The 20,514-nt window shown below is 37.6% G+C and overlaps 1 protein-coding gene across 4 annotated transcripts in view; it reads left to right on the forward strand.

Annotated features, from left to right (window-relative positions):
* Window positions 1-20,514, forward strand: part of epha7 (eph receptor A7) — a 144,921-nt gene that overhangs the window by 21,293 nt on the left and 103,114 nt on the right. For all 4 annotated transcript variants that reach the window (XM_028439223.1, XM_028439224.1, XM_028439225.1 and 1 more), the window contains exon 4: window positions 14,291-14,446. In XM_028439223.1, coding sequence (XP_028295024.1) covers window positions 14,291-14,446 — 156 coding nt within the window. The remainder of the gene's footprint in view (window positions 1-14,290; window positions 14,447-20,514) is intronic.

A 20,514-nucleotide genomic window follows, 5' to 3' on the forward strand; every position in this document is an offset into this window, starting at 1 on the left:
CCCACTCTTTTAACACGTCTCCTGTAATATCCTGACAGAGCAGACGACTCACTGTATTCCAGATGCTCCTGAATGGACTAGTTATGTCTTTGGAAGTGACAAGTATTATAACGAGAGCCTCCGATTTTTAGTTTCAAAACTCACCGAGTTCTGTTTCAGAGTTTCCCCATTTCTGTGTCAGTTTATACATTTCTGTTTTTGTAACCATATCATCAGCTACAGGCTAATGTATTGTTATGTAGCGCATTTCATGCACAAGGCAACTCAATGTGCTTTACATGATCAAAAAGTGCAAATGCTAACATTCAACAGTAGGGATGTAAACATTAATCGTGAGGCAGTTAAAAATGGATTCAAAGGTGTCGCGGTTCAAATTGATACTCTGAAATTTAATCGCAATACGTTACAAAAATAAAATAAATAAATAATGAATTTATTTTTTTACAGCTTTCTATTTAGAATTTGAAATTAAGGACGCACCACCATGTTTTAAATCAGAAGTGTGGAAGCATTTTGGCTTCCCCAAGACAGAAAGAAAGAACATGTGAAATCCAAGGTAAGAGGGACACAGAGAGGAAATGGAGAAACAAGAGCGAGAGAACGAAAGCCATATTTTTTTTATTCATATTATTTCTTTGATATGAAATTTGTTTTAAAGTCCAATTGTTAAGGCACAAAATACATTTTCAGTTGCACTTTTAAATAGAAAAGGAACTATTATGCAGTTTTGCATAGTTTCCTGTAGAGGCAGAATTTAAATGAATAGCTTCTTCATTTGTACTATTTCTTTATTATTTCATTCAGGATTTATTTTTAAATAAATTGCATTGTTTTGCGTTTTATCAAGGGATTCTTTTGACAATGAAAGACAAAAGAAAATAGTACAGTATTTTTATTTGTCTACAATCTCATTTTGTAAAAAAAATCGTGAGCGAATCGTATCGTGAATCAAATTGTATCGGGAGTTCAGTGAATCTTTACATCTCTATTCAAAAGCCGAAAAATCAACAATGAAAACATCAGTGAAATCATTTAAAATCATCAACACACACATTACACCACCAACAACATGACCAATAATCTCTCTCTCAATCATATGCAGTAGAGAAAAAGTGCCTTTAACTTTGATTTAAAAATGTTCACATTAGATGTTGACTTCAGCTCTGCTGGCAGTTTGTTCCACTTCTTTGCAGCATAACAACTAAACGCAGCATCACCATGTTTACTGTGAGCTCTGGGCTCCACTATCTGACCTGTGTCCATATATCTGTGAGCTCTGGGCTCATGGATCTATTGAAAAGAGTGAATGGATGGAGGCATAAACATGCGGAAATTAACATGGACACATGTACTTATTAAACACACACGGAGCTGGCTGATACTAAAACCCGGAGGTGGAGTAAATGCGTCCTCATACTGCTTCACAGGCTGTAATATCACCAAATGTCTCATTATAACAGTTGTTAGAGCTACTGTCTTTACCAGGGAGCAACTGTTTATTCCTGGTTATTGTTTTCTGGAGTTTTACTGGGCTTTATTTACTGGTGATTTGTTCATATCTCCCCAAAGTGTGTTATTGCTGAGCTGTTGCTTCAAAACTACAATCAAAATAAAGGTGAACAGTTCTCATGTGGTCGTCTGTGTTATAGCCGACAATAAAAGGTTTGTTGTGTGTTTCTCCCGATAGACGTGATACATCATGTTCGCCCCCGTCCAATCAGAACCTTCCCAACCTCCAGACCTAAAGCGGAATTACCTAAAGTCGAATAAACTGATTTTCCACGTAAACCTCAGTTCGGGAATTACTATAAATGTGTAAACACGAAGCCGAACACTTTAATTCCGAATGATTTAATTCGGAATAACTCATTCATAATGTAACCGTGGCCACTCATAGAAAATTGGACGCCCTATATAACCTTTATCAGATATTGTTAGTTGAGAGTCGATGCCATCTCTTAAGGGGACAACGCACAGTTTCGGACTCCCTTGTTGTTGGTTTCTAGCTTTTCCACAACCAAGCCTCATTTCGACATCTGATTTGACCACAAGCGTTTACATCAACTGCTTGGAAAGCCTAAAATACGCACATGGATCATATACACAGACTGCAGCTGTGTGAATACATCCTTACAGATTCCCCCAGTCACATACACCAAATGCAGCCATAAATCTCACATGCTGCTCTCGGTCTGAGTTGGTCAGGCAGGCATCTGATGATATTTCCAGTGGACATTTTAAGGTAAACATATGGTTGTATATTTTGTTTTGCATTCATATAAATACTGTCTAGAACAGAAAATGGGGAAGTTGAGAGATCCAGCAGCCAGACTGTTGGACGCAGTGTCGCGTGTTGACAGGATAAGTGTTGAAAGAGGATTCATAAAAGGTTTCTTAAAAAGTCAGACAGCTGGTGATTGATCCACGTAGAAGATAAAAAAAGATCCCAAATATAGAAACTAGTGTAAAAGAAATGGAATAGAATACAATGGTAAGCCCTATTCTAATGCTAAGTTCAAACCCCATCTTTATAATATTTATTTTTTTATTACCGAAGCTCCCAAATAAAGTTCTTGTTACCCTAAAACCAGATGTTGGTAATATCTGGAAGAATTGAGACCAAATCCTCTTGGTCAGATACCATCATATTCCATCCAATGTACAATGAAAAACAGGAACAAGTAGGCCTGAAGATGGATGGATTGTATCTCCAACTTTAATGACCACTTATCAAGAACCTCTGATTTCATCACATATAAATAATGGAAAACACAGAATAATTAAACTGTTTATTTTTTTCTTTTAATTCTAAAATCAAGCCTCACTTTGACATGTAAATTCCTCCCATGCATGTTTTGGGGCAATCTCATGCATTTACAAGCTTATTTTCCCTCTAAAACGAGTGGCTGAGTGTCTAGTAAGTGAGCAAACGGACATGTTGCATTTCTTGCAACATAATCTCACAATAATAATAATAATAATAATAATAATAATAATAGGTGAATAGTCGTCCAGTGTAACCATCCTTAGCGAGTTTGGTATGATTCTGTGAAGTTTAATAGCCAGTAATGGTATTTCAATGCCGAAACGGAACTAGGCAAACTCTGAAACGGAATTTAGGTAATTTTGAATCGGTAAATCAGAGTTCCTACATAGCATATTCAGGACCATAGTTTGCTGTGGTATATCCCAGCATGCTTGAGTTGCAAGGCACGGTATATCCTTGAGAGGTCACCAGTTCCTTATCGAGCTATTACACATCAACTCCTGTGGTTAATGTAGACGCTTGTGTTGACCAAGCGTGCCTAAATCTGAGCTGTGTGAATAAATTGAAACCAAACATGGTCTGGACTAACATGCTAATAATAATAGTAATAAATAAATCTCTATTTTCAATTATATTATAACATATATTGGAAATCCATCTAACTGCTTTTCATGCTGTTCTGAGAAGTAGTGAAAGCTGAGTTTTTTAATACAAAATAAGCTATAAAATAAAAATATATCAATATAGGTGATATTGTAAGTTTCTTTATCGCCATGTCTTGACTCTTGATATATTGCCCAGCCTACTCATGCTTTCTATTCAGGTGTCAGATGGTCATTTCTCTTGGTTTTTGCAACTCACACATGTACATTCTCTGTAAAAGCGCACAACACAATAATAGAATTAAGAACCGGACAAAACAACACAAAACACCCTGAGATCTCACGACACAGAATGACGAACGCTACCACGCAACACAAAAAGAAAGCGCACACAAATACAAACCTCAACACGAACGCAGTCTGGTAAAAATCCATGAAGTCGAGTGACGTTAATGTTGGTGTTGGTACCCGATCCTTTCACGGGCGTGATCCTTTCCTCACTCTTCTTTTTGGTTATTTACCTCACTGCTGGGGTTTGTATTTGTGTGCGGTTTCGTTTTGTGTTGCGTTGTGAGCTTTTACGGCCATCAAAGGCATGTACAAAACACATTTAGTAAAGTTGGTAACCAATCTGTCCAAAAAGGCAAAAGATTGATGATGAAGAAAAGAGAGAAAAGCTTCCAGTGAACACTATGGTGTGTGTCTCCCCCCCCCAGACATAGGAAATCATTCTTTTCCCTTTTGGCCAGCGAGGGATGGAGGGATGTGACAGGCTGTCACTGCTGTCACCCCGGGTGTCATGACACTGAGAGAAATTGGATGTTATTCAAGAATGGTACGAAGCTCAGTTAAGAGCGAATATAACCGAGATCTTCTAAACATGGCAACATTAGCTTTTTATTGTGTAGATGTGTGTGTTTGGCCGTGTGTGGCTCTCTGGGATTGAGACAGAGGTGTGATAGATTATCTATTATTCTGGATGAGGAACTACTTCTTCTCTGGTTTTTATGAATGGCTCCGTGTGAAAAGTGCTGACTTCAGCCCGTTTCTTCACTGTAAACGCTTGACCGCTGAAAGGGGAAATTACAGAGCGCGGCTCCCTGGCCGAGGAGAACGGGCTGGAATGTTCCACTTGTTTCTCCTCTCTCTCTCCTGAACCTAAGCTCCTTTTCTGCGGACTGACTCATTTCTCTGTGTCGTAAACAAGCTGCTGTTTTGTCCGCTGCTGTGCGTCTTTAACAGGCCTTGTGTCAACAAGCAGTCTTTATCTGCCTGAGAAGAAGAGCAGACTTGTATAATGGGCTGTTTTCCAAGGAGTCGCTCTGAAACTCTCCACGCTTAAAATTGCAATTACACTTTGGGCCTCAAGTCCTGTCAGAAAGAGAAGTAAAGAATCTTGGGCCTTCTAGGGTGTTTGAACACGTTTGTCGATCAATGTTTGCAAGTTTAGTGTCAGTCATTTTGTCATTCTAGACGACTACTGAGCGCACCGAGTTGGTGTAATTGCTTTATAGATTATACCACAAAGACGGTGCTTCAGGGACATTCGTGAAAGACACATGCACTCTTTCATCACATTACATCTCAGCATCTTTTCAGTGTCTGAGACTTCACCAGCAGCACGCTCTGGCTGCTGCTTGTTGGACAGGAATGCTTCACCAGAACGGTTGTGTTTGTACGAGTTACTCAGGTCACTGCTAGTGTTGACACAATCGTCTGAAACACTCGGTGTAAAAACAAGCATTTTATTTTAGTTATTTATTTTCTGGCTTTGTTTGCTGCTTTGTTGCTTCAGTAAACATTTAAGGGTGCCAAGTGTAGTGAGGTGCCTCATGAAACAAACACTACCAGGGCGTATGATTTTCAATGATCAAGGTAAAAAGACGGAATTCACTTCCTGAAATGGAAAATGGCAATATGGTTGTTGTAAAATGTTTTTAATTATTTAAAAATAGTATTGCAATATGACACGGGTAAGACTCTCACACAGAGGTTGTGCTTGAGTTTTTTGTCATTTTTTACAGTTGGCGTCACAAAAATCTATAAAAAATATTTTACTTGTCAATCGACAAGTTTTTTTTCCTGTCACAGTTAAAAAAAAACCCCAAAACAAAACACTCAATGGCGTAAAAGGTTTAGTTAACGCGGGAATGTATCACACATTTAAATAAAAATAGTTTTCATAAATGTGGTCAGAGGGATGGAAATCTCAATTATTTTGCCAAATCTGACGTAAAATGACGGACTGAAATTGAAATAGCTATATGACTCAGACCAAAACATTTTGGGTAGGGTTTAATCTATTAACAAAATTCCATTAACATTTTAACCATAAAACAGATGATCTAATGTGTAACTTTAGCAAGTGTAACGGCATGACGTCAATTATTGCATGTGTTTTTTTTTTTTTTTTGTTTTTTTTTGGCATGTGCTGGTTTTGTCTGCATTTTCATTTTCAAATTACGTTAATTAACTCCGTTCCCTGTATTAAGCATGTTGGGCATGATTTCAGGACGTTTATTAGCCTGTATTGACAACTGATTAGAGCAGTGCTTCTCAAAGTGTGTGGCGTGCCTCCCTGGTAGGGAATGGAGACATGACAGGTGGGGCTTGACAAACAGAAGGAAATGATAAATTTTATGCCAATCTTTATAAAAAAACTTTCTTCATTCAAATTAGAAATCATTAACACTACAAAACACCTACACACAAAGAGAAGCCTAAAAATGTAGCAGAAATTAAGAGCATTAAATTATCAGATTGCGTTAGATATCCGTCTGAGAACAAAATGTAACATGGAACTAAAGTGCAAAAATAATGGTTTACGTCTGCATGTGAAGTGGAGCAGAACAATAAACAAACTTTCATTAGCTGAGAAATATAGATACATGTGTCAAGGATCATCAAAATAGCAAACCAAAAAGAAAATATGAAAGTTATCTTTTTCCTGGATTCACCGCGTCAGTGTTTTCTGGCACAGATTGCAACAATGTTTGGTTATTTCCTGTATTTTTGACTACTGCACTTTTACATTTGTTTTTTTTTTTTTTTAAATGCAGGTAATTAGTTTAGTTTAGTTTGGAATTTTTGATTCATTATGTTACTTGTTCCCTGTTAGTTTAATACATGTTATTTGTCAGGATTATTTGGGGGGCAATGGGCGCAGGAGGAGGGGTTTTAAAGTTCACCTTCATTCATAGTGCGGAACTTTGACAACCATTGGATTAGAGAAAGATGATGAAATGGAAATAAAATGTGTAAACTGATGAGGAGATGACATGGAAATGTAAAACTCTGAATCTGAATTGGCGAAATTTGGAAAGAGAAAATCTGAGGTTCTTGCTATCTGCCCCGAGGAGAAGTATTGCTAAATAAAGTTTCTGGTCTTAGAAAGATTCCGTCTTGATCCTGTCCCTGTTGCTGTGGGAAGAACCCCCCCCCCACACACACACACACACACACAACCTCTGTGTGGTTGTGGTTAGCATACTGGGCCACCCAGTCCATGAGCTCTCAGAAACACAGACAGATGCAGCCTTATCACAGTGTTGAGACGCTCTGCGCAGTCAGCCAAACGCGCAGCTATCACTGGCCAGTCTTTAACCTCGCAGAGAAAGCCTTTAAGTGTCATTATCAACATCCATGGGGGGGAATGTTTGCTCTGCGTATCAGAAACACAACCAGATACCGTCCACTTAGCTGTCAGAGCGCTTCCAGGTACAAAACAAGAGCGCCCTGCTAGATATGATGAGCTAGCACTTGGACGCCCCGTGGATATCATTTGCCCAGTCAGCATCGCAGAGCCTCGGCTCAGAACCTCCTCCTGGCCCTGTTTTCAATTACTGACTCCACAAAGGTGAAGAAAGATTAAAGATGAAATCATGTTGTTTTTTCTCTTGGAAAAGAAGAAAAAAAAGATGAAGGGCTTGTTTCACAAGGCTGCAGCAGTGCGATAAATGGAGAGTGACAGGGCTTTCATGTAACTGAGATGGGGATACCCCAAGCCTCAGCCTCCACTTTCCTCTCCATGCTGCTGTGGAAGTGTTAAAAAATAACATTTCACTGGAGGTCAGTGGCCCGAGATGAAACCAACAGCATTGAGAAGTATTATAGGAGAAAAGCTCATGAAAAATGCATTTTGGAGTTTCCTTTGAAAGTTTGTATGCAGACCATTTTAAAGACAACTTTAGAATCTATAGCCTGAACACATGGCTTATCTAGCTAACAGTGTGGCTTTGCTCACTTTAAGCCTGATTTACTGAGATCTCAAATAAAGAGCTCACGCTAATACTGTATATTTCACGTGTTGTGTGTAGGGCTGCTCGATTATAGAAAAAATGATAATCACAATTATTTTAGTCGTAATTGAAATCCGGATTATTCAAATGATTATTTGTCAACCAAAAAGTTATTTATTTTTGTACAAAAAAAACATGAAATATATTCTTTAAACATAAATAAAATCCTTCAAACACTAAAATCAAGTATGTTCACTTTTGCACAAAACAGAACACTTCTTGCACGTGATGTTTTTGCTCTTCGTCTTCTTCATCAAATCCAAAGTGTTCCCATAGAACAGAATTTAACTTGCCACTTGTTTACCAAGGGTTTTTGCCACATTTCTTTTGCCATGTTTTAAGACCACGATCAACATCTTTCCTCGTGTTAGCCTGCAGGCTAGCTTTGGCTTTGAGAGGGGCGGGGCAGAGGGGAGGAGCTTGCATGTGTGTGGATTAAACAACTCAAAGTTAGTATTAAGAACATGTGTGTGCCAAGCTTTATTATTTGTAGAAATAGTGGTTTTTGTTTTATTTAGTGAATAAAACATATGTAAAAAAATTTTTAAATAATTGTTTTTTCTCTCTATGTTATTTTTGTAATCGTTGAGTGTAATAATCAAAATTTGATTAATTGAGCAGCCCTTGTTGTGTGTCTGACAGGACATCCCACACACTTTGATCTGAAAACATTCTGAATTTTTTGACCAATTGTTCCGTGATTATTGAATAGGCAAACTGTAAGATATGTTCTTACATTAGCACATGCAGTTATGGGCCAATTAAAATAGTAAAAAGTGAGTGCAACGTTTAGTAATGTCATTGCTCGGTGCCAGTTTTGAAACGTTGGAATTGTGGCTAATTCTTTAAATCCAAATATGTGAAGCTTCACAGCATTTTTTTCATGTTTCAATCTTCAGACTTTTATTTTCTCCGTGTTTTGTTGATCAACTTAATATTTTTAAGGATAATTTTTAACATTATCGTAGACTGACTCAAACATAGCAGCATTAGCTTTGTTATTGCTAACATTTCACTTCAGATTCTTAATGTATTATATAGAGAATCAGAAATAAAATATAGATTATTAAGTCAACATTAGCAGTTCAGTCCTAGGTTCCACTCACAAGGGTGAAGTAATTTAACTTTTAGTGTTGCAAAGTGTTGAGTCGCAATAAAACCTTTTTCAACCTAATTACCAAAAAAAAAAATGAAAACATGAATCTTTTTAATAACGGGTGCTTATTTTTTGGTTTGTTTGAACCTAAAAAAATCAATGCCCAAAAAGTGTCTTCATTTTTAGTGCAACAAAACACATTTCACCTTTTCATTGATTGATATTTAACAAAAGTTGGACAATTGCAGTAATTTACAATGTTAACATGTTTTTACTTTACCTTGTATATCAAAAACTACTGAACATCAAGCTGATTAAAAACAAGCTAAAACAAGTCCAATGATTGCTCTGTTTGGAATACTAACATTACTAACGTTCATGTTATTACCCATCCAGCCGTTTGCTAAACATTAGACCACCATTTACACCCTTCACAATAAACATGGAAATGTGTGATATTGTCCCAAAACCTGTCAGTGAGCGTTTAGTCCGTGTCATGTGACTATTTCCATTTCAGAAGGTGAAGTCTGTCATATTGCGTCTCATCACATCAGATCTCTGCCTCTCTGACCACTTGTTTTCGTCGATAAACAGAATTTAAATGTGTGATATTTTTCCAAAACATACATTTGAAGGAAGTTCAGTGTCACATTGCAATTTGTTTGATTTTGTTAAAAAAAAAGATGATGTATTGCGTATACTTTCCATCCTTTTTCCTCAAACACAGACATGGCCAAGTCCCTGCTTTACAGGTACTACACATACACATCTATGTGTAGGGAATACACATCTATATATATATATAACTGAAGTTGTATTTAAACAAACTCGTAATTGAGTTCAGATAATTGACTTTGTAATTGTAATTAAATGGAAATTTCTATGGAATTTAATGGAAATTATTCAAAAAGTGTTCATTACATTTGAATGAAACGCACAACTGTGGAACCATGTTACAGTTCTGTGACTTACACATACGTAGTTAACAATTTCATATCAAGTTTTCCCACTACCTGCCTTTCCTCTTCAGGATCATTTTACCATTTAAGAAAAAAAAAAGATCTATTCTAGACGTACACTGACAGACGCCCACACCAAAAATATGAATACCTTGATTTTCATTAATTAAGAAGCCTAACAAGGTAACCAAGAGATGAGTAACAAATTAGATGATGTTTAATATTTTTTAGTATATTTTACAGCTGATTTAAGACATGACCCATTATAAGAGATGCTAACAGAAAGCTAACACAAGGTCACTTTTATAAAGTAATTAATTGTAATTGAACTTTAGTTAATTGAGAACGTAATTGTAATTGACGTTCAGGGAGAAAAAATAATTGTAATTGGAAAAAATGCTGGTCATAGTAATTGAACATGGATAATTGAAGACGTAATTGGAAAATGTAATTGACCTCGACCCTGGCCTTCATACAGTAGTCAAAGGTGAACAGCTGATCAAAATATGCACACACTGCATTTTAGTTTTTATTTTCACTATTTATAATTTGGTTTTAGTCTCAGCATTTTAAATTATTATTCACAAGGTCACTTTAACTGCTGTTTTATACATGTGTTCTGGCTGGTATATGCTATTTAACTTTTTAACTTCTTAACTATAAAGACGTCTCAGGGGTGTGTGTGAGTATGTGTAGTATGGGAGATGCTGTATGTATGTTTTTAACTGGATTCTGGAGAAACGTTCTCATCTTGTCTGCACTACTATGTATGGTGGGCAAAATGACAATAAGCTCCATGTGATTTGAAAATAATCAAATTTTAATCCAAGGCTTTGCTAACTCTTCTATCTTCACACGTCCTTTCCTTTCCAGCCCTAGCCACTGCTCTCTTTGGCTTGTAATAAATGTATTGATGAAATAAAGTTGGATTTGTATTTACTCTAAGAGAAATCAAAGTGCCTTATCCCCTTCGTCTGCTGGTAAACAAATGGAACCTCTTTTCTGACCCCAGAATTCATCAGAATAAAAATAGTCTTGTTATTTTCTACCGCGCTCTGACATGAAGCGATTGGCGACGGCGCTGCACAGCTCGATGTGCTTGATGAAGCCCGAGGGGGGGCAGGTTCTTTCAAACATAGAGATCCGCACATGCACGGCGGTTTGTTCTGTCATGCCTTCTTCGTGAGGGGAATTCAAGTGTGAAGCGAAGACTCCATCAGACAGTGTTTGCACAGGGCTCATATCACCTGGAGACAAGTCAGTGATTGGTAATGAGTCTGAGATCATCAGAACGTGAGCCCGTGTGAACCTGGCTCAGCTCAGACAAAGCTGATAAGAAGTGCTGAGGGAACGCCAGAACGCAGTCACTCTTGTGGTTAACGTGGGTCTTTTTTTTTTTCTAGTTCAGTGATTTATTTTTCTTTACTTGGCAATCTTTTCTCAGATGTTTTTAACAACATATAATAAAACACTGTGGTCCCAGTACAAAGAAGTTTTAATCTTTCAAAACAACATTCTTTATTTTAATTTTAACAAGCATATGGTTGAATAAAAACTGAAGTCAATCCCACCTGTTTTGGCTGCTAGCAGCGTTCCCAAACAAATCATTGCATGACAAAAGCAGTGCTAATCTAGTGATGTGTGCCACTGCCAACAGCCGCACTTTGTCATTTTAGACGCACTTCTCAAGGTTATGAGGTTGTATACATTATGCTCTGTAGCTGAGCGCTGTCGTTAAAGTCTCACTCTAAAGCTCAGCGTTGCAATTTTAAACGACCCTCGCAATGTTGTCATGCTTTTCATGGTACAGTGTGAGGTCATAGTTGTCATTTGTTGCCGCTTTGATGGATTCACCTCATGCAGAGCTGTGTCTCATTGCTACATCAAAGCATGGCACTTTGTGTGTTCACAAATTGCATCAGCATGATTGTGTTTGTGCTTCACAACACTGTCGAGGTTACACTCTTCCACACACCAGTAGCCCCAGTTACACAAAACCACTGCAACATTATTAGTGCTGAGACGTTGTGCTTCTCCCCCCGATTTGATTTGATCACTATACTCAAGCTCTGATTCAATATACAGTACATTCTAATTCAAATTTACTGTGAATCTACAAGTATTACTATACAATAGTAACGATTATTGCAGTTTTTACGGTGGCTGTATAAGCTCAACACTAATGACGAATGCCATGACACAACACAAAACAAAAGTGTACACAAATTTAAACGCTTTATGCAACACGGACATTCACAATGCAACACGAACATTCACAACGCAACACAAACATTCGCAACTCAACACGAACGCACGCAACACAAACACTCACAACGCAACACAAACACTCACAACACGAACATGCGCAATGCAACACGGACATGCGCAATGCAACACGAACGTCCGCAACGCAACACGAACGTCCGCAACGCAACACGAACGTCCGCAACGCAACACGAACGTCCGCAACGCAACACGAACGTCCGCAACGCAACACGAACGTCCGCAACGCAACACGAACGTCCGCAACGCAACACAAACCAAACGTTCGCAACGCAACACAAACACTCGCAACACGAACATCCGCAATGCTACAGGAACGCTCGCAACGCAACACGAACACTCGCAACGCAACACGAACACTCGCAACGCAACACGAACACTCGCAACGCAACACGAACACTCGCAACGCAACACGAACACTCGCAACGCAAGAGGAACTCTCGCAACACGAACGTTCACGATGCAACACGAGCGCTCACAACAGAACACGAAAGCAGTCTGGTAAAAATGCATGAAGAACAGTGACAAAAAGGATGAGGCCAGTGAATGGATCAGGCACCGACACCAACATTTACGTGTGTTGTGAGCGTTTTGTTTTGTGTTCAGGGGCGTGTGTTTGTGTGCACTTTCGTTTTGTGTTGCCGCTGTACTTTTTTTCTCTTTTTTTTGATGAAAGAACAAAAGTTAAATCATACAATCCTAGAAACTTTGAGTCATGGTTCCAAAAAACAATACAGTCAGTCGCTCTAAGATTTAATTTTCTATATATATATATATTTGTAACTTGATCAGCTGTGTACATCGACTGTTCAAATCATTCATTATTAGACACACACATGCATTGGTTCTTGGTGACAGTCTCTTGAAATACAAAAATTATGATTTTCATTGGCCCATAACTGCATGTGGGAATGTAAAAATAAAATCTTTTTTCTTCATGCAACTTTATTTTTATTTTCACCACTCGCAAATATTGAAAATCCTTTACATGAGGCCAGTGTAGCTTTCCTCTGTGTCTCATAACCATTTATTGTTCATTAGTTTTTCACTAGTAAAATAGAAAATATAAAAACCATTGCATCAGAAAAACATTTAGTTTTGAACAAATCCTATTTATTATTAACAAATTTGTCATGTTATACATTTTTAGTTTTTTAGGATGTTTTTCCTTCAAAATACATTAATATATATATATATATATCTACTATGGATATTGGAATTTTGAGACCACAGTGCGTGGGCCATTTGTCGAAATGACATGGAATGATATATATATATGTATATATATATATATATATATATATATATATATATATATATATATATATATATATAGGGAGAAACATCACATGAAGAACCAAAACATTATTGCATTTTTGTCTACCTTTAAAAAATAACAGTTTGAAGTTGTTTTTTTTTTTGGTGTGTTGCAAACGTTTTATTTAGTTTTCTTATTTCTTGTTCTGGTCTTTTGGATTACTGCACGATCAGATTTAGTTTTTCTATAATACACAAGATCAAATGTTCTTTTTAGGGTTACTTATCCTGTTTTCTTTTTATCTAACAAACTGCAGTACAACAAAATAAGAGTTATTTGGTTATTTTTAGGTGCTAGATATAGAAGTTTTTTTATTAGGGATGATATCATTTTACAGAGTAACAATACTGTGAATGGAACTGATGTTTTTTTTTTTTTTACAAAGAGTTTATAGCTATTGCTAACTTATTGTCCCTAGTTGGGCTTTTACATTAGATATTTTAATCAACCAAAATATAAATGTAAAGATGATAAAACCACATCGTACACATAAAAAAACTGCATACAAGCCTCACATCGATATATGAATAATAATTAGTTAGTACAATTGTAATTGAAAATGTAATTGTAATTGACTTTCAGGGGAAATATAATTGTAATATTTTTGTAATTGGAAAAATATGATGGGTATCGTAATCATAATTGAATTGTAATTGAACATAGATAATTGAAAATGTGATTGTAAAGGAAAAATGTAATTGATCCCAACCCTTATCTGAGCATTAAAATAAGAAAGAACAAATATTTTATTTAATGTTTTTTGTTGTTCTGTTTATATTGTTTATGAGTATTTTTCAGTTATTTACCATCTCCTTGTGTGTTTGTGAAGTAATATTGTCATGTTGTGTACTTTTGTACAAGCACATAAAGATGTTGGACAGATGGATCTAAATATTTGGGGTTAAAATCTGCTGCTGAAAATATTATGACCAGAATTCTCTTTTTCTTTTGTTTGTCTCTCTCTCAGCCTGTGGTCGAGGCTTCTACAAGTCCTCGTCTCAGGACCTCCAGTGCTCCCGCTGTCCAGCTCACAGCTTTAATGATCTGGAGGGCTCATGGCGCTGTGACTGCGAAGACGGATACTACCGAGCCTTCTCCGACCCTCCATCTGTGGCCTGCACAAGTAGGTCTTCCTCTGACATTGATGGATAAGTGATCTATCAGAGCTAGTCCTGGACCGTGGTCCAAGGGGTTTCTGTCGTCAGTGAGCCTTGTGAAAAGCCCTAGATGTGTTCCATGTAGCATTTCTTCTTGCCTTTCAGTGTGTCCCTGTAATTATGTTGGCAGACCCGTACGTCTGTTTTCTGTCTTAGCTATAGCGCTAATGATGAGAGGAGCTGTTTGCTATTTCCTGTCTGAAGGATTGTAATTACAGTTAGGCCAGAGAAACATTTTTGTGACATCCAGAAATGGCTTATTTACACAAACTGGTGGGGGTTGAAGTCTGGATGGGTGGGACGTAACCATCTTCAAACTATTTTCAAGGTTTCTTGGCCTGTAGCTACTGTGTCCCAGCTGGGCCGTGCTAGCATGTTTGCTTTATCTCTGCACCTTATCACTGAGCCTCCTTTCTACTGATAATGTATCGCAGCACTGGCGCTTTGTCCCACAGGCTTCCTCCCACTGCTGCACACTCATGTCTTTCTTTTAGTGATGTGTTTATCAAGGAGCGGAAGCAAATTAACAATTCAGACTGCAGTAAATTACTTTGTACCAATTGCAGATATTTTCCTGCATATGCATATGCAGGGAAATATCTGCACTGCTGCCTTTTCCCAGTGCACCCAAAGTAGGCCAAGTCAGAATCGCTCTCTCTCTCTTTGTGTGTGTGTGTGTGTGTTGTGTGTGTGTGTGTGTGTGTGTGTGCTGAGATATTAGACAAATAGTAGAATTTTACAGCCCTGCAATAACTTGTCCAGACATTATATCTGAGCATCAAAGATAATTTAGGAGTTTTCATTTTGGATTTTAAAGCCTGTATGTACAAAGAAGGATTCATTGTTATTTGTGACTTGTTGAGCAACATCTGTCATCTGTCTCAGCCTGCCTCTAAGCTTTGCTTCATTTCCTTCAGCAGGTGTTCTGCCAGAACTATGGTTTTTTTATTTTTTAAAGTCCTGTTACCTGTTTATCACACACACACACACACACACACACACACACCGTAACTCCAAACTAACATGCTGAATGAAATATAGAAGAAGGTCAAACATGTCATGTCACATGGCTCGTCTGTGCGCTGCGTGTCAGCCTCTACCTTTCCCTGATCCGTATGGACCAACGGGAGTGTTTGGGTGTGTCACTACTGACTATGGCCCCTTGGGCTGTTTTTGGATCACAAGACTTTGAAGTGGTTTAAAAATGACTTTGAAAAGCAAAAGTTTCACACTATCTCACTTTTAAAGGTATTAAAGTGTATCGGCTAAAGCGAGTGCTGCAAATGACTTTGGGTTGTGTTTTCGTTTATTTTTCAGCACACAATTGTTTAACAAAGTTCTGGTTCAAGCTCCTCCAATGAATGCATCCTACGTTATAAATAAACTAATAAAGTAGTTCAGTGCACAGCAAATATGTTCTAGGTACAGCAGCAAGAAAATTAAATGCATATTAAATGCATATTAAATGCATATTCTAAATCTGTATAATAGACTTATTAAAATTGAATAATTGACAACGAGATGGAACCACGTTTGTTTGGGGTTGTCAGGTATTTGTTAACCTTTTAGGGTTTATTATCCTTCCTATTGAGTCATTCCATGTCATTTAAACACATTTTCAGGACATCCCATCCCACTTTGTTCTCAAACATCGTTCCATGATTATTCAATAGTCACACTGCAATTTTTAGCTTGATCGGAGGAATACTTTTTGACTTATGGTCAATTTAATTAGAGGGATATGTTTTGATTTCTGTGTGATTTTCGCATATCCTTATTTTTCTTCCATTTTCAGCTTCTAATCGAGAGGTTGGGGATTCAATCCCAGTCTATACCTGTCTATGCGTTCAAGTGTCCTTGAGCAAGACACTGAACCCAAAGTTGCTCCCATTGGTCGACTAACGCCTTGCATGGCGGCTCAGTGTGGGAATGAGCTGATATTGTAAAGCGCTTTGAGGCGACTTCAGCGTAGGCATAAAGCGTTATAATAAATATAAATCAAGTCCATTTACCGTAATTAGCTTTTTTAAAAAAAATGTTTTTCTTATGCACTAACTATATTTTTTTGTTACTAGTCAAAAATAATATATATATAATAATAAACAACAAATTATGAGACACAGAGGCAAGCTACAATGGCCTCATGTAAAGGATTTGTAATATTTGTGAGTAATGAAATTACAAAGTTTCATAAAGAAAAATTGTTTTGTATCCCAAGAAAGAGTAACTTTTATACTATAAATTAAAACTGCAATTGGATTTTTTTTTTCTTGCATTCCCACATGCAGTTATGGGCCAATGAATACAGTTAAAAAAAAAAAGGTATTTTTGGATTTCAAGAGACTGTCACCCAAAAACCAATGCAGGTATCTGACTAATCATTAGTGATGTGAACAGTCTATGTGCATAGCTCAAAGCTGATAGAATTACAGGAAGCTGAGGCGTATCATAGGTTGTTTATTGAAGGAACAAACATGTTCCAGACCCAAACCTCGACAAATGTTTTTCCAATTTTGAGGAGTTGGAATGACCACCAGATAGAATGTATAGATTCACATCCCGTTTTTTTTCCACTTGTTTTTAAATTCTGTTTTTTAAGAAATATTTATCATTTTTTTAAAAGAAAATATTACTTTTTAGCTCCTGTGAGGAAACAAAATAAATATTGATAAATAATAAAAACCCCATAATTAAACAAAAATGTATGTCAAAAATAAAGTAAGACACAATTAAAAGGTAGATATAAGTTGTAGTAACATGGATTATTCTGACTGCTCCTTTTTAATTATTTATATGTCAGATAAAGATGTATGAGAACAGCATTAATATCACCTGATTTCCTCTCAGGGATCAATGGTTTACTGAATCTGATCAGGTTTATTGATTAAGTTTTGATCAATTTAGTTTAAATTAACCTAACTTAAATTATCCTATCTTCTGTAGCTCTGATGAGATGTTGTTCGAATGTAACATTCTAATAACGTTGCTTCAAAGGACTTTTATTTTGTAAACCGGAGGTTCCCACTGAAACGTTTGTACTTGAGGTAGCTTGCTGACTGTAAATGTGTACCTACGAGGCTGGAATAAAAAGAGCTAAAGAACATGGACTGAGTTATTCTTAGTTAGCCAGGCACAGCAGTACGAACACTGAGCATTGGAAGATGATTAAAGCTGATCATGTTCTCACGGAGCACCGTCGCGCTACACTAAAAACGGGCGGAGCTTCACAGGCACAGCAAAGTTAAACAGGCACTGGAGGCTCTGTATTTAGGGGTCAGTGATGATTTGTGGTGTTTTTAGACAGTGTTTGTGGTGGTTTAAGATGAGTTTAATGCAGCCAGGACAGGAGGGGGAGAGCGGTGCTACTAATAAGCGGTTCCCGGAAACATTTCCCCATTAAAAACACGTTCTTTGCCCCACGGTGATGGCGTTTCATGCCGATTTTGTCCATTTCCGCGTTTAACTGTTTTCATTGGTCGATTCTGCGATTCCGTTAACACGGATTTCATAGGGCCCTAGATGTATAGCAGATATTTTATTATGTTCTGATTGGTAGAGCTGTATTGCTATACCAAATTTCAGTTTCCTATGTGATGCCGTTTTTGAGATATTTGAAGCTGAAAATGGAGGAAAATTAAGGACACACCAACATCGACACATACCCCCCCTCACTAATTTGTCCATATCTCAAAAGTATTCACCCAATCAAACTGGAGAACATGTTTCTCCCAGAGAGAGCATAAGTTGGTCTACTGGACTCCAGTGTTTTTTGAGCAGACTTTACCAGTTCATTCCTTACAATACATTTGTTCTTCTCTCCAAACAATGTCATTAGTGATTAACAGATGAATGTTTTGGTTGCTTCTCCTACAGGAAGTACCAGTAGTTCTTTGTTTTTTCTTTTGCCATCCCCCCCCCCCCCCCCCCCCCCCCCCCCCCCCCCGTCACATTGATGTAGCATTGAATTCTCAAAGTTTCCTAATGCACTTTATTATACATTTTCATTAACTGAGTTTGATGAGCCACTACCTTTAAATGTAAATATTGGTTCTGGATTTGTCTGAAAGAAGTCGTGCTTTTCATTCACCCCACGTCCTTTTTGCAGGTCTCTGTGTGTGGTTTTCTTCACTCCAAGCTGGATTAAGCTACTGTGGCCAATAGTGGCTGTAATTTTCTTTTTTTGTGGGCCTTAGCCAGACCAGGAGAGAGTAGTAATTGAAAATGAATTTGCGCTGGCTGAATAAAAAGCTTGATTGACAGATTTTTATAGGGGTTTGTAAAGCTACCATAGGCCTTAGCAAAACATGGAGATGGATCTCTGGCACACAGAGATTAAGGTAATGAAATGAACATGATTTAGGGACATAATGAGCCAAACTAACGCAGAATAAAAATGTTCTTTCTAATTTCCTGCGCATTATGTGCCGGTGGGGGTGGATGGAGATTTACTTTTGTTTGTTGAATGTTTGTCCAGGCCATTCATATGATAAGTTGCAAGAAGCGTAGATGTGGACGTGGGGAAGCTTTTTCTCTCTCAGGCGAGACATGGAGCAGTTGTTGACAGGATGAGGAGTCGAGCATCAATCATGCAACAGCTGTTAACGGCTCTGGTGAAAGCAGGGGGCTGAAAGGGCACCCCCCCTCCCAAAAAATGTGCCACCTCGACAAGATGGTGTCCATCAGGGGGTCCGAGCTCATTGAGTTGCTAGGGGAGCTTTACGCTCGGGAGAGATAATGTTCCTCTGAGAAGCAGCAGGTTTGGGTCAAGGACTGCTACTACAGGGCATGTATTCAGCCACTCAAACGTTTTCATCTCCCATGCACTGCACAGGGACACGGTCCTTTCTGAGGCCATGGGAACTGGCTTTTATGTTCAATCAGGAGGTGCAGCTCAGCCACTCTCCTGCAACGTATAGAACTGCAAACTTTGTAAATTAGGACAAAGGCTGTGTTCGAAGTGGCACACTCCATACTATACACAGTGTTTCTCAAATGGGGGTACGAGTACCCGCAGGGGTATGCTATGGTACAACAGGGGGTACTTGAGAGAGAGAAAGTGGAAAATTAACTAATGAAAGCATTAGAAATATGGGGATTTATGTTTTTTGTTAAAAATTATAATCATGATGATGATGATGAAATTGATATTGATTAAAACATGAACTAAAAATACAAGGTAGGTTATTTTCAAAAGTGAGCATGATTTTGAATGTAGCTTCACCGACGGCTCCGCCTTTACCCCCCTCGTTAAAAAACTTGACTAAAAACTCTGTTTTAAGTCCATCACCGGTGACGCGCTTTGAGTGTGAACTTGTACACGCAAGGGGTCAAGAACAAGCAGGGAGACGTGATTGGTTAAAAATAAACTGTCTTTTTTCATTGGTTGAAGTTATTACTGATTTTCTTTGTTCCTTTTTCAGATCACATAAGGTCTTAATTTCTGTCAGGACATAAAGACAATTTCAATCAAAAATTTAAAAAGCGTATCTGGAGAAAATCACCTACCCTAGCTTTAATATGACACTAAATACGGTTTCATTACACTTATTTACAAAATTAAAATCTTTAAAATGTGTATCATCACTCATTCATTCCATCATTATGCTCTATAGTTGTTTATTTCTGAGCTAAATGTTGTAGACGGACAAAGGGGGTACTTGGATTGAACCAAAAAAAATTGAGAACCACTGCTATACACTACAAACTCAATATACTGTCTACTATAATTATGATTAGGATGATGAGTTCCCACTAAAGTATATATCCAAGTTTCCCAAGATGCATTTGGAACCTACAATGACAAAAACCTGAAGCACACAGGCTACATATCTATGTTGATTATCCACTTTTGAAAGTCTGGATCCATAAAAATTGCGTTTAATTCCGACATTTCTGAGATTTTCGGAGATTCGCCATTACGCTACTGACAAACCTTCGGGTTAACTTCAAAACAAGAGCCCTATTTACAAAAGGGTTTAAAAAAAAATGAACTAATGAAAAGGGGATGTTTGATTTTTAGCTTGAAGCTGGTCCC

The sequence above is a fragment of the Gouania willdenowi genome, chromosome 24, assembly GCF_900634775.1.
Source record: "Gouania willdenowi chromosome 24, fGouWil2.1, whole genome shotgun sequence".
In the NCBI taxonomy this organism is placed as follows: domain Eukaryota; kingdom Metazoa; phylum Chordata; class Actinopteri; order Blenniiformes; family Gobiesocidae; genus Gouania; species Gouania willdenowi.